Source organism: Cydia strobilella, chromosome 19 (genome assembly GCF_947568885.1).
Source record: "Cydia strobilella chromosome 19, ilCydStro3.1, whole genome shotgun sequence".
Lineage (NCBI taxonomy): Eukaryota > Metazoa > Arthropoda > Insecta > Lepidoptera > Tortricidae > Cydia > Cydia strobilella.
In genome coordinates, this window is record NC_086059.1 from 12,038,061 (window position 1) to 12,050,257 (window position 12,197).

The 12,197-nt window shown below is 35.2% G+C and overlaps 3 protein-coding genes across 8 annotated transcripts in view; 1 reads left to right on the plus strand and 2 right to left on the minus strand.

The window, feature by feature from the left end:
• The window catches only part of LOC134749941 (retinol dehydrogenase 12-like), a 463,382-nt gene that overhangs the window by 134,240 nt on the left and 316,945 nt on the right, over positions 1-12,197 (minus strand). The gene's annotated exons all lie outside the window — the stretch shown is intronic.
• LOC134749906 (uncharacterized) overlaps positions 1-12,197 on the plus strand; it is a 188,946-nt gene that overhangs the window by 130,116 nt on the left and 46,633 nt on the right. The window contains exon 1 of one of the 5 annotated variants that reach the window (XM_063684914.1): positions 4,303-5,833. The exons of 3 other annotated variants lie outside the window; for them this stretch is intronic. In XM_063684914.1, the coding sequence (XP_063540984.1) occupies positions 4,595-5,833 (1,239 nt within the window). In that variant the 5' untranslated portion in view covers positions 4,303-4,594. Of the gene's footprint in view, positions 1-4,302; positions 5,834-12,197 lie in introns of those variants that run through there. One more of the 5 variants, XM_063684913.1, reaches the window with a different exon arrangement.
• LOC134749944 (alpha-tocopherol transfer protein-like) overlaps positions 1-12,197 on the minus strand; it is a 214,942-nt gene that overhangs the window by 69,751 nt on the left and 132,994 nt on the right. The window lies entirely within an intron of this gene.

The window sequence follows — 12,197 nt, forward strand, 5'->3', positions numbered from 1 at the left end:
GCTCTATGCCAAATTTCAACTAAATCGGTTTAGCGGTTTAAGCGTGAAAAGGTAACACACAAACAGACAGACTTTCGCATTTATAATATTAGTGTGGATTAAGTATATTAAGAATGGATGGATGGCACGCTAACAACGATTTTGATTGCTCGTTTATTACTAACCTTTTTCTTGCCTTTTTCTAAGGCCGCCTTTGCTCGGTAAGCCTTAGGAATGACAATAGATAATATTCGCTATTACCAATAAGGCCAACGACCCTTATCAAGGGACAACTTGATTGTTAGTTTGTTATTAACTTTATTACAAAGGTATAATTAAAATTATACAATAGGTAGTAATGTATTCACAAATATTTATTTCCCTTGTATTTACATAGACACTTAGCTACATACTTCTTTTCACGCACGCCAAGCACCTAATACACTCCTACACTTGAGTGCATTGAAAACGTTGAAAATTGTGACAAAAACTTCCTTCCTGTGTGCAGTTACAACCAAGCAAGGGCCTGACACTCTTTGATAGAGAAATATAGTCTTATTGCGATTCCTATAAGAGGAAAGAGAAAATAGTGCCATGCTTTGTCCTTATCACCGACCGGGTGGCATCATAGGTAGGAGGCGATGGCGAAATAACGAAATTTATAAGAGTGAAAGAGAAAAAAATCTTATGCTGCCCAAATTTTATATGAATATTCTTTCTCTTACCCCCAGTCGCTCGTTAGCGCGTCTATAACTACTTGGTAATAGATGTATACAGTCTAAGGAAAAAACGTGCCTCGAAAATCAAGAAAATTTGATTCTCGTTCAGAGGGCGCTACTAGCTTTGGCTTACTGTCGTATAGATGGCGTTGACGGTTTTGTTTGTTATTTAACAATTTTAACGCATATCAGTGAAAGAACATGGGTCAAAATCATAAAAATAATTAATGCAAATAAAAAAAATCATTTATCCATATTTAAATACATTTTATCGTATTTTTATAAATATTTATTTTTAGTTTTAAAGTGTGTCGACAGATGGCAGTGAATTCACTGGGGTTACAAAATTTACTATGACAGTACCGCTCTAGTATAAGTTACTCTATGCTACTTGTGTATACTATGTCTATGCAACCAAGGGACATATTATAGCTATTAGATAGATGACAGATGTCAAATATTATGAAAAATTGGGACATAAAAGCAAACTTTTCGCTACGTTGGTCGCTATCATCGCTTCGCATATAGCGAATACTGCCTATCTTATCTTTGTTTTTTTACTTGGGTTAAAAAGTCATCTTCTTATCCGTTACAGTTGTATACTGTTTGTGATTTTTATTCTGCTATTTTGACACCTATTTTATGTTCTATCGAAAACTTATTTATTACCTAATAATATCGATGGCTTAAGAGGAATTCTCAAGTACGGAAGGCATAGCCTAGGCATGTTAGGTTAGCCTGTATTAAATTTTTATGTTTCAAAGATATTTCTTATCCGTATCCTCTACTTAGCTAGAACTTGGTAATAGTTCAATCTACAGCTTCATATTCGAGCATTAGCTAGGTCACTGAAGGGACTAAATATATGAATGAATGAAAATGAATGAAAAACTTATTACTCACATTGTTATTTTTATTCGATTTATTTTTTACCAATTCTTATTAAACATTGCATGACATACAAATTCTTAATCTTGACATTCTTGACATAACTATTAAATAAACAAATATTATACATATACCCTACATTTTCAATGTTAAATTTAATTGTTAATAATATCTCCAAGACATTAATAAATTTGTTGCAATATAATTTTAAATTACAATGTCTTAACCATTGTCATAAGACCTAGTTTATATAATGATTACATTAATACTAATACCTAACATACTTTAGATTTAAGACTATTGCTGTGCCCTACCAGGGTCCATGTGAAACCCACTATGTATGTACCACCAAATGTAAACCATGGATGCAATAAATAAATTATGAATTATGAACTTTATTTCAGTGAACTATTTAGTGGCCCATAGATAAATACCTTAAAACTAGCATACATAAACATATAGGCATGTAATATTATGATTTATATTCTTATTCTATTCTAATAGGTATCAAGACATTTTTGACAGCTACCGACTCTCAGACAAGACAGCTGTGCGCCACGGTCAATTCAGTCAATTGCCCTAATCGTGGCTAATTGTACCCCATTGGCCCAATGTAGACCAATTAGTGCTTTTCCCCACCACATGGCTCATTGACACTGTTAGTCACTTTTGTACAGTCATCAGATATATGTGGTATTTTCTATAAAAAGGGACCTTATTGTCGATGGCGCTTATGCCATTATTAACGATGCTCCGATATAAATGCAATGCCGCGCGACGCTGTGCCGCTTAAGTGCCATCGACAATAAGGTCCCTTTTCATAGAAAATGTCCCATATATATATATAGATAGTTTAGATATTTTGAGCACCTTGGTCGCTCCAGTATGTCATCTTTGACACCGTTAATTGACTATTTTGAAGCCTTAAAGCCTCGAAGCATCAAATTTAAAGAGTAGTTATTTGTGTTACTGTCAAAGCGACAGACGGACAGATGTAATGCAGTTTGGATGGACTAGTAGTGTTTTCTTTGATAAAATCATATCATTATGTCCTTTCCCGGCAATCATTTATATATTCATACCAAGTTTCTTCTTGGTTGGTTCAGCTGTTTAGACGAGAAGATGTAACAGACAGATTGAGAGACAGACAGTTAGTTTCGAAATTGCGGGAGCTATAATTAGATCCGCCAACAGTTTATTCTCAGAAAATATGTTTATTATTGTTTTAAATAGGTACAACGTGTCGTAAACACCATGATAATGTTTTCCTTAATAACCTTTAATTAGCAAAAGCTAAGATTATCTGTTAATTAGTTTTAAACCCATATTACACCATTTCCTTGTGTCCGCCATATTTACTAAGTCATTTACCAACACAAATACATTATGACCCAGTATCGCCATTAGGTAGGTACTTACCTTAAATACATGACACGTAATTTTCATAATCCATCTTATGCTATCAAACATTGAATTTAAATTTCAAAGTAGCGTTCTAAATATAAGAGCTTTTAAAAGTAATTTCAAAACGAACAGTGTCCATTGACAGCTATTGCAAAACCATAGAGTAACAAAATGCCCGCGAATGATTATTGTATCTGTGGTGCGAAATTTACGGTCTACTTTTGACGTTTACAACGTGTAAATACTACGTTCTGAACGAGTCCGTTGTGCAAATTTACCAAGTTATCTTTGGCTTGTATTATGCTAAACTAGTCTTTTTGGCAATGTGTTTAAGTCGCCAACGTCTTCTGAGTTATATTTGTAAGTCTATAGAAATGCATGTTGAGTTTGCTCATTCATTATGGGAGCTAAAATTGTTGCATGCATAGCCCGAATGCCACATGAAAGGTTTTTACATCGTTTGAGTTCGGTTTTGCTGTAAACTTCAATAGGAATTAGCGACCCGATTTTTTCTTGTTTAGTTGGTTAGGACTTAGGAGTGGGTTTTTTTAAATTAGGTACCTATTCGGGTGAGTCACAAACAGATTTAACTTATGTTGTAGGTAGTGTTTATGACGTCAAACACTAGAATTTAAGTAAAAAAGTGTGAAAAGAAAAACTTGCGTGAAATTCCATTATTCATGATTCATGAATATTATGATCCTATTTAAATGGGATTCTCTATTTGAAATATTTGAATGTAAAAGACAAAATTAATGAGTAAGTACAGTGTTGTTTTTAACGAATGGATGAGAAGATAACTGATTCATAGTATACTTAGATAGTTTAGCTCAAGGGAGTTAGATCTGAAAAGTAATGCTAAAACAAGCATAAATGACGTCCGTAGTAAAAAAAAGCCAAATAAAAACTAGATTTAAACAATCATTAATCGAATCAGCCACGGTGGTCTCTCGTCTGTTGCATTGCATGATTGGCTATCTGTGTGCATGTAGGTAACGTGGCGCCGATCTGCTTCATTTATCTACTGCATTTGCTTTTAGTTTTTAGTGCGGTTACGCCACGCCGCTCCCCAACAAACAACGGCGTATGAGCGGAGTAATGATAGGGATGAAACACCGTTTCAGATCGAGCGGGATCGAGTCGGAAATAACGTAGAATATCGGTCAACACAGACTCGACTCACATCATGGACTCTGAATTAATTGCAGCACTATCGCACCGGCCGCGGCGCGCGCGGACGCCTCGTTCGATTTTCGAACGAAAGCCCGCGAACGGGAAGGCGGGAAACGTTATGAAATTGTTTATGGTTTCCTTTTTTATTTTTAACGCGTTTTGTTTTTAATTTTTGTTGGTTGTTAAAAAGTTTCGTGATAAATAGTAATTAAATTTTAATGTTAAAAATTGTGCCAATCTTTAGTGTTTTCGAGATAAAATTCGTGCAAAAATAACTAATCAGTAAGGTCAGAGATCTCTGCTGTTTCGTTCGGTCCGATAACGGGTGCAAATGTCTCAAAAGACAGAGGCACTCGTAACTGCGAGCGAAGCACACGGTTACTGGAAATAAGTAAACAAACAGTGAATCATTAAGCGGTTATCAATGCAGGATGGCGTGTCAGGCCGCGAGTTGGATTCCGAACGCCGTCGCGACAATACTGCGTGCCGACAGCACGGCACAGCCAATAATCGCTTGGCTAACAACTATACGCGATTCTACGGAAGAATACGACCCTTTAGTGACTGTGAAAACGGATTTATCTGACTCGGAAGACTCGGATTCCACCACAACTACAACACCGGATAGCGCGTTCGATGAAATACTCTCGCAGTTAGGAAAAGAGATCTATAAATTAGACGAATATCAGAAGATTTTAGGTCCAGAGGAACAGGAAGTGTCTCTTAGCATTTTGAATATTTTTGACGAGTGTTTGGAAGGATTCGAAAATGGCTTCGAAGTTAAGGAAGTGGGAAACAGTTTTGAAGTGACTCCGGTACAAATAAGTGCGCCGAGTGAAAACTGTGATGTTGCAGTGAAAGAAAACGGTGTAGCCAAGGCCAAGGAAAACGGCGACGAGTGTAGCGATTGTGAATCGACTTTATCTGACGTCTCTTTCGTTACTAGCACGCCGGCTAAGTGTGAGAAAGTGAATGTTGTAAATACTATTTTTTACCAAGGTGAAGGCACGCCGGTCCCGCCAAGGCGGTCTAGGTTAAAAACGCCATCGTCTAGTTCATCTTGTTATGACAATATGGAATTGAAGACTAGTGTAAACAAAGTTAAGCGAGATAGTGATAGCGATTCTGAGAGTACATGTTGGAGTTATAAAGAATGCAGCGACGCAGACGATCCTAAAGACAGGTACGCTACGGTTTGGTCCCAGTCCACTGGCTTCCATAACTCCGATGAGATTTTACGAAGGGTGTTATCGCAGAACCACGCAACTATATCGCGATTGTCTTTCGATACGGCCAGTGACTTCACGCCGACGCAATACTCAGTGTACGCGCTGCACGAGGTGGGAGACAGGTGCGCAGTCGACGCCATGACGCCGGACAAGCCTGACGACGGCGGGTACGAGCCGGTGCGCGACGCGATCACCACCGACGAGAACATTTACGAGGAGATCGAGTATGGATACAGTTTTACGGACGAGGGGTGCTCTTGTGGCGGTAGTGTGGAAGTTGAAAGCTGTTCTATCAGTGCAAGCTCCGAAGGAGTCGGTAGAGACAGTCCTGTGTACGCAAATTTAACAGATAATGACGCCTATGCGGTCACCGCAGACGTCCTATACTGGAGAAACGTTTTGCTTCTAGACCCATATTACAACGAAGACGAAGAAGATGAGGTAAGTGGTTAGATCATTGCAATGCGTGTTGAATTAATTATTGTATATAAGGCGGCTTGCGTCTACACCTCTTATATGTACAGCGTTTCCTGTTGTGTGTGTCATTTGTTTCGTTAAATAAATTGATCCCGGTTAGCGTTAAGAGTGAGCAATTAAGTTTTAATTAAACGGAAACAATGACTAATTGAGAACAGCAGTAAGGTCTCTGTAATCATAATAACACAAACAATAATATTACAACAAATGCTAAATAAATTCTAGCAAAGTGTAAACCAAATTGCGAGTAAATATATATAAACGCAATAAACCAAAACCACAATGAGCCTAATAAGTATATGTAGTAGTTTTTATTAATAGTAAAAAATTACATCACTACCTATTAGAAAAAAAAACTATAAGTAGTAAGTACTACTCTGTTTTTCAAATTACGTAAAGTTTTTTATCAAGTTAACATAACATCAAACCAACTACAAAGTTTGCATCCTGACTTACCTACTGCCTGATAACTTGCCAGCATTACGACATTGGCATTACAAATCAAACGACTAACTGGAATCAAATTCAATTTGCATTATTTGCTTCGTAAGCAATACGCATATAGAAATTTAAAAAGTTTGCTTGCACATTCTGACGTTTCATTTTGGCGCGAAAACGCCAATGTCAACCATAGTCACAGGAAAGGAACTAGTGATGGCCTTTCAATCGTAAACATTATCGCTTCCTCTATAATTTTATTCACACGTCTTTGAAACATAAAACTCTTTTATGGCGCCATTTCGTTCCATTCATAATTTCGTTCTAAATTTAACTTCGTAACTCCCATTCATGCGCTCAAGTGACCGAATTGAAATGACTTTTAAATTGATTTAGGTGTCTCTGTCTGGATAGTAAATACCACGTGAATTTTACTCATTCCTCATGTCATTTTAATAATTGTGTACTCAAGATAAACAGTTATCTTTAGAAACTACTTAATACTCGTGTTATTTTAAAATAGGTAGCAGACCAACGCCCAATCCTTAAATTATCAATCAATCAATCAATCAATCAATCAATTATTTATTGCAAGAACATAGTATTACATAAGTAGATAAACATTTAAAAGAAGCGTGTCTTATGTTCTACCAAACAGAAGGCATGCAATATTTACAATATTTATTTACAGGTACAATTAGAGACTAACAATGTATACACTACCACCAAAATATCACAGAAATATAATGTCAAAATATTACACAATAAATAAATTTCATAGTCAAAACATGGTCAAAACTGTATCTAACATTTTTATAGTATTAAATCAGAGTAACTTATGTCAGAAATTAAAGTTAGTTGGAATCTTAGCAACTAGATATTAGGGTTATTTGCTAAATAGTCCTTTACTGAGTAAAAGCATCTGTCTAGTAGCCATTCCGTAAGTGTTTTCTTGAAGCGATGTGTAGGACATTCCAGGATACATTTAGGCAGCTGGTTATAAATTTGGATAGCCATACAGAACGAGTTGTTTTTGTGAAACCTGACTCTAGATCTTGGCAAGAATAATTTGTCTTTATTTCTAGTGGATCTTGGATAGAAGGTCAGGTCATTAATAAGATTAGGTCATTAATGTCATTATATTCCTGTTTAGATTAGACTAAGAGATAATAAAAAAACCCAGAGGACATAACGGATAGCCGTCTGGGTTTTTAGAATGGAATTCAAACTGTTCTGAGAATCGATATGCGATTAAGTTTTTCGAATACCTATTTAACAGGACAGTGTCCGACATAGTCAAATCAGTTACTAAATGGGAATTTATATTCTAGCTTCATTTATACGAGTGAATTATAAATTAAGTATAAGGTAATTTAGAAACGCGAAATATAAGTCTTTTTAGGCAATATCCTTTTACAATTGTATCAATAAATATTGCTTTTAAGTTGCGTTTCCTATTTAACAGGAAGTCAAATATCTATTCACATAAATTACTCACACAGCCGCAATGAAACTTTTTAATTCGAGTTTTTGTTTATGGTCATTCACCCATGACTTTTTAAATGGCAAAGGAAACAATATGCAGCCAACAAAAATCATATTATTGCGGTTAAAATAGCATCAGTTTAAAAATAATGTACTTAAAAGTTACTCAATACAAAATATGACCTACTTTACAGTTCTTCGCATCGCCAATTACGTGGAAGTATTATTAAACCGCAGAATACCACTGAATCTTTCTATACGTAAATATGATACGTCTATAATGTATTAATAATTAATGATCTGGAACATTATAATAATGTAGTTTTCCCAGTTATCATTTCACAAAACAATGACGTCAGACAAAAAAAAATATAGGCAGTTAGGCACGGTCGGTTTTATGATTATAGGTTTATTATTATTTGTCAAAGGACTGTCTCATTTCAAATATAGGTCAGAGAGAATCATACTATCTTTGTCTTACACTAGTACTAGCACCCAAAAGAAAAGGATGAGTATAGTTTTTTTTGTTCTTACAATTATATGTTTTATTGTATACTGACAATTTGGTTTGACCAACTATAGTTGGTCAAGCAAATCTAGTCAGTAGAAAAAGGTGGCAAATTTAATAAATGTAGGCGCGAAGGGATGTCGTCCCATAGAAAATTTGAATTTCGTGCGTTTTTCTACTGACAAGCTATAGCTATAGATTTTTTAACTCGCACGCTTTTTCTAGGAACACTAGCAATAATTAAGAGACTCAAAAAAAGTTCTAACTTAAACTGAGAATAAACCATATACATAATAATTATACATATAATCCTAAAGTAATTAAAACGTATCATATTTACGTGGCGAACCGAACTGCTTAAAAATCTGATACAAGTGATACAACTCCATTGGTAGAGTAATAAAGTTATTCAATTTTATATCATTGCATGCTTGTTACTTATCTTACAAGTTGTAAGATATTGTTGAAGGTGATTCTACGGGGAAAATTGCAATTCCTCGTGAGCTTAAAATAATCTTAATTAAGGAACAAAATCTTGATTAATTTAATACAATCAGAAGTGTATGACACATTGAATTTTACGCACTAGTGCACTTTATTGCCAAATAAGTCGAAAAAACAATACATTGCTAATTGGGTACAGTTTTTAAAAATAAATAGTTTAAAACAACGTAACCTTGTAAGAAATATAAAAGTACTTACGTCCATTTGGTTATAGACATGGAAGTTGTCATTACGAACAATACGAACAGATTTGCTGTCATTATCATTACCACATTATTAAAGTTATTGTTTTTTTTTAAGTTATTGTTATTAGCATACTTTATTAAACCACATTTATAATCGGTTTATTTTATTTATTTATCGGGTATATCGTGATTTAATATGTGTTCAAAGCGTGAAGGTTTTAAATGTTAAATAGCATACTTTACTACCAGAATAGCGATGGCTAAAAACGCTTTTAACACAAAAAAGTGCCTATTTAAAGCCCGAATATCAGGCAAAATACGCAAGAGGCTCATAAAAGTGTACATCTGGAGTATAGCACTATACGGAAGCGAAACGTGGACAATGAGGCAACGTGATAGGGAAAGGCTGGAGGCTTTTGAGATGTGGTGCTGGCGCCGAATGGCAAAGGTCAGTTGGACGGAGAAGAAAACAAATGAAGAGGTTTTACGCATGGTAGGAGAGAAGAGGAGTTTGTTGAGAACCATAGAAAATAGAAGAGGAAAGATGCTTGGACACCTGCTACGACACGACGAATTTATCAAGAACATAATTGAAGGGAGAGTTGAGGCAAGGAGGCGGAGGGGCAGACCAAGGAGAACATACATAGATCAAGTAAAGGAAAAACTCAACGTCGTGTCGTATCAGGCTGTCAAGGAGAAGGCAGAGGACCGACACTTATGGAAATCGCTCCACCGACAAGAGTATAACTCTTAAATATATGATGATGAGCATACTTTATGTTATCGCGGCCAATTAGAGGCACCTAAATTTAAATCACCTTTTTTACTTTTAAATTTTGCTAAATCACTTTCATCAGCCGCCATCACCACCACCACCACTTCTGCACTTAACCGTTTTGGCAAGAACGCTTGTAAACCAGTCCTTATGGGAAGAATATAATCAGTTCACTAACAATTGAAGTTTTATTTGAGTCGTCGAAACCTGCACGGCGGACGTACACTTTACAATAAAAAAAAATTAAGCGTGTAAGACGCATGATATAAAATATAGTTACGAAGTCAAATTGGCCTATTATTCCGTGTATGAATGTCTTTTCTCGATAACCGTTATCAAAGTTTAAACTTATAAAAGACCTATACATAAGTAAGTAGTAGTTTAGGTAGTCTGGTTGATAATGGAATCTTAGTTTATTTAGAACGTTAAGGCCGTTCTATCGGTTCGCTGCTGTCACTGTCACATTTCGTAAGAAAGAACGGGAAAGATCATGCGCGTGTCAATTTTGATCGAATTTTGTCGATTTTTATTTATTTTAAAAACGTTACCTTACAATATCGAAATTCGAAAGCTATGAAATTACTATTTAAGGTAAGATTGGTATTTTTTCTTTTTTTGTTTATAGTATCACATAATAAATAACCGAGTAAAGTTGGATTAAAAGTCAGATTTAGAGGTTACTTTGGGAATTAATTGTATCGAGTGAAGTGTCATAATTCGTGTATCGGAAGCTATGATATTAAAGATAATATAGTCAAGAACTACATATATTTTTTTCACGCGTACGAATATCAACGCCTCTTAGAAAAACATGATCATATAAGGAGATTTTTCGCCATTGGCTCAGGAAACCGCCTTAAGTACCTTCTCGTAATGCATATTAATGCTGAAACTTCGGGTATTCAAAAGTAAACCAATATTGAATTGTCGCTCCAAAAAACCAAAAAACCCAATACCAATAATACTAAATTAAATATTTAGGTGTTTAATGAATCTTTCCAATTTGCCAGGATAAATACACCAATGTAGTTTATATACTCGCAGTAGGTAGTTTAGGTGTAATTATTTCTACCCAGTTTTCACAATAAACACTGGAAATCAATGCAATATAAATTTTACCTAGCACGATATTGACTTGGTATTTAAACTAAATATTTTATGAAATAAAACTATGAAAACGGATTATATCGCGTATATTGAATTTATAATACATCCCGACATGCATGTACAACCAGCCTTAAAGTTTATAGTCTATGATGGTTCATTATTATTAGTATTTTATTTTTGCACTTTGTAGTTTTTCCTGTCACCCGTTTAGACCACGAACGCTGTAAAGGGTTCGAAACGTCGGGATGTTTTATAAATTCAATATACGCGATATAATCCGTTTTCATAGTTTTATTTCATGAGTAACTATCGCGGTAACCCAGACAATATGAAATATTTTATATTAATTTAATTTGAGAAGATGTGGATTTATGGTGATTTCATGGACTCACACATACATACACACTGGGACGCTGATCTAAAAGAAAAAGTGTACGGGGATGACAGGTATAAAGAAAAGTCACGTGGTAATTTTCGTACATTAATTCACTTCCGATTGGCGTTGTCTATAGTCTATCAAACAACTTTGTCAGTAGACAAAGGAGCGAAATTAAAATTTTCTATGGTACGATAACCCTTCGCGCCTACATTTTTTTAATTTGGTTTTTTTATGCTGACGGAAATGGCTGGACAGACTAATATCAACGATTGTCGCTTGACTCCTTGACTTCAGTCAGGCTCTGGAGAGTAAGGTACCTGCACCAAATAAGGCCCATCGTTTTATTTTAATTTTTTATTATTCATGTCTTTAATGCTTGCTTTTTTGTCTATGATACTAGCGGACATAATATGAGTTCAAATTATGTGTCCATATATGTGTATATGAAATTTTCGAAGTTAACAACATTAAGAACCGGGCCTTATTTCATGCCTACTAAAAAAAATGTCAAAATCTTTGAAGTCACAGTTACAAAACTAAAGTTTTATAAACGGACAGGAAATAAATACCAATTTACGTATTCGTATGCCTAAATATACTGATGCTATCGCCTACAGTAACTACATGCCTAGTTGCAATAACTAAATTCACATACACGCGAACATTACCCTCCTTTCTGTGGCAACTTGGAAACTGTTGACCAACGCTGCATTAATGTTGCAATGTTAACCTAAAATTGATAATTTATTGAGGATATCTTACGTGGTGTATGCTTATAAATAGTTTCTTGAGTTTAATAAAAACGATGACACGATTTTGACCTAACAGGCAGTTTTTAGGGTTCCGTACCTCAAAAGGAAAAAAACCGGAACCCTTATAGGATCACTCGTGCGTCTGTCTGTCTGTTTGTCTGTCCGTCTGTCACAGCCTATTTTCTCCAAAACTAC